Genomic DNA, 3,060 nt, shown 5'->3' on the forward strand with positions numbered 1-3,060 from the left:
AAATATTCAACTTCTTAAAAAATACTTTATATTTTTTAACGGAGGAAGTATATACACACACATTATAATAGGCTCATATAGTACTATATATTTTAGCTCCAAGACTTTTCTACTGTGAGCACATGCACAAAAAGTAAATTTTGTCAACAGTAGAAATTGATCCAAGACCTTAAAAAAAGCAGATGGAGGCAGCTTAACTCAGAACACGATTTTCATCCCATTAATCGATTATTTCATTTTCAGCTGCTTGGATAATTTCATTTTAAAAATTGATTTCAGGCACAAAAATCGATTTTAAAGCCTAACCAAACAGGCACTAAATCCTTATATGTATGTATCTCTTTTTTTTATTTTGCTGACATTAAGAAGACATCTTTTTAATTTTCAAAACCTGCCTACTTCTAAAAACCAAAACTTATATGATACGATAATCCTCCCCTCACCAACTCCTTTTGTTGTATTTCTAATTCTAATTCACATATCAAAATCAGAACACATCTTTAACATTCAGCCACTGAGCAAATACAGATATAAAATGGCCCAAAAAACAGCGAGAAAAAATGGGAAATCATACCAAACATGTGGTCGCGAATTAGATTGACTCTCAAAGAACTCCAATAATTAAAGTAAGAGATTGCAATTTGCAATTCTATCTAAGTAGGTTCTTACTCATTTCATGAACAGGTTCATCAAAAATCAGAAGAGCGTACCTTCTTCTCTAACGGTAACAACTAACATGTATCTCTTCAAATTCTACAGAACCAACGCAGCACTAATCCTTCAGAAACAAGAACACGAGACAAACTTGAAATTACATCGAAACAGAAAATTATTTTTGTCACGCCATATCATGTTTCTCGTATAATATAAAAAAACTCTCAACTGGGTCTCTCTCTAGAAGAAGAAGAGTGCAAGAACTCGATACAATCTTCAACAGCTTCAGCTCGATGAGAATCAGAAGAGCCTGCAGATAACGAACGCGACCTAACCATGGTGGAAGAAGACACCTTTCTTGAAGATCTTCTTTTCATAGAAACCACCTTCATAGCTCCAGCCACCACCTTTTCTCCAAGCCGCAGTAAAAAGCTCACCGGTGACAATCTGGCGCCGTCGCCGCCATGCTTGAGAAAGACTGTTGATTGCTCGTTGACTTCAGGACTGAAACACACCCTTTTGCTTTTTCTCGACATGGAGCCAAAATTTAAGCCCTAAATGGAAGAATCAGAAACTGCGAATGTTTTCGGCCTTGCTTTGGGTTAGAGAGAAAAACAGAGCATGACACAGACAATGAATTACAGCGAGAAGGGACAGTCGTATATGTTAGAAAAACATATACAGATAAATACATGCATACATATATATATATATATATATAGAGAGAGAGAGAGAGAGGGAGGGATTAGGTAGGCAAGAAGCTTGGCCGTAAAAACTAAAAAGGAAAAGGAGATATTGTAGGATCAAAGTTATAAAGCTTCACGGAAATTTCCAATTTGTGTTTGAAAAATTAAAGGATTAGTAATTTCAGAAAATGTAAAAGATAAAATTAATAAAAAAAATAAACCAGAAGAAAAAAATCTAAAACAAATCTAAGAGACTATTCTAATTTTGGGGTTGTTACCACATCTCTGTCGAATCCAATTTTGTTAAATCAAACTCGGGGAGAGAGAGATCAGCTTGACCCTAAAGATCAAGCAATCTTCTGCTTGTACTCTCTGCAAACATTCGTATGAACTAAGTCTATGCATGTATAGATATACTATAATGATTTTGAAAGGCGAACCATTTGTCTTCAAAAACAGTATACCTTGAATGTGATTCACACTAATTGTTTTTTGTATTTTGTTAATAAGATAATTGCTCAGGAACAGGAAGTAGATCAAGTTGACACTTCTCGCTCTTCTTTTTCATATATTCTACGAAGTCTAATGAATGCAGATCTCATTATTTATAAACAAGATAGCCTCCTATGAATTTTATAAAACGTTTCTATCACTTTAAAGTAGGATCAAATATTGATATTGAAAGTGTTGATACAAGCAAGGATGTTGAGCTCAAATTTACTCTCTTATCCTATTTATAAATTATTCTTAATATTTTAAAAAGATCTTAAAATTTATTACCCTTATCTTAAAAATTAACAAGTTTTTAAATTTTCTCCTGTTAAAAATATACTCTCCCTGTCAAAAAATGTAAGACATTTTTAATTAAGTCTCACCATAATAAAATAGTTATTTGTTTTTAAATTAACTCTATCTTTTTATATTTATCCTTATTTAAAAGAGCATTTCACTCTAAAATAAATATAAAATAATTTATTTAATAAGGATACTTTTGATAAAAAATAATAATTACATATTAAAAGATTAAAAATAACTTATATTTTTTAATATCGAATACTTTAAAAAAATACCTTATAATTTTTAATAAAAATAGTATGTTCTAATAATATATTTTTTCTTATCAATGGAAGTAAAAAGAAAAACTTGGATATAAAATTAATGACATGCTTTGTAAATAAAATAAAAAATTATTTTCTATATCTTATAAACAGAAGCGGAGGAAGAGTAATTAAAGCGAGAGCTAGCATGGATTTAAGTCATGAAACATTCTCATGGAGAAATATTTCAAATGTAATTTATGGGATGAGGCAGGCAGGTGATAATAATGTGAACATCTGAGAAGATAAAGCTGAGGATAACATTAACATGAGTTTAGTTAAAAATATATGGGAGGGGACACAAGCAGAGGTAAGGCTAAGATGGCAAGAACAGTTTGAAATTCAGTTCATAATGAGATGAGTTCATGTAAACAACAGAACAAAGGGAAGAAAAATAAATGAGATTCCACAGCATTATACCTGTACTTGTAAAGCTAATGGTGATGAAGAAGACGAAGAAGAAGAAATGGTCAAAGGGAGAGAGACAGAGCAGTCAGCGTTACTTTTTAGGTGTTTTCCTGCAGAGCCTATCTCTTCCCTCCTCCTTTTTCTTCTCTTCTCTGCGCTTTGACTGTTTGACATACATCATATTACGATCTTTATTGCTTAAAAATTAAAATTAT

At 31.7% G+C, this 3,060-nt stretch overlaps 1 protein-coding gene across 1 annotated transcript; it reads right to left on the bottom strand.

Moving 5' to 3' along the window:
• Nucleotides 1-621: 621 nt before the first annotated feature.
• Nucleotides 622-1,707, bottom strand: LOC129291663 (uncharacterized). The gene has a single exon (XM_054929142.1). It carries the CDS (start codon nt 1,188-1,190, stop codon nt 879-881), a length of 312 nt encoding a protein of 103 aa, XP_054785117.1. The 5' UTR covers nt 1,191-1,707; the 3' UTR covers nt 622-878.
• Between the last annotated feature and the right edge of the window lie 1,353 nt (nt 1,708-3,060).

The sequence above is a fragment of the Prosopis cineraria genome, unplaced genomic scaffold (assembly GCF_029017545.1).
Source record: "Prosopis cineraria cultivar Desert tree isolate PC_DT_omini unplaced genomic scaffold, ASM2901754v1 PC13, whole genome shotgun sequence".
Lineage (NCBI taxonomy): Eukaryota > Viridiplantae > Streptophyta > Magnoliopsida > Fabales > Fabaceae > Prosopis > Prosopis cineraria.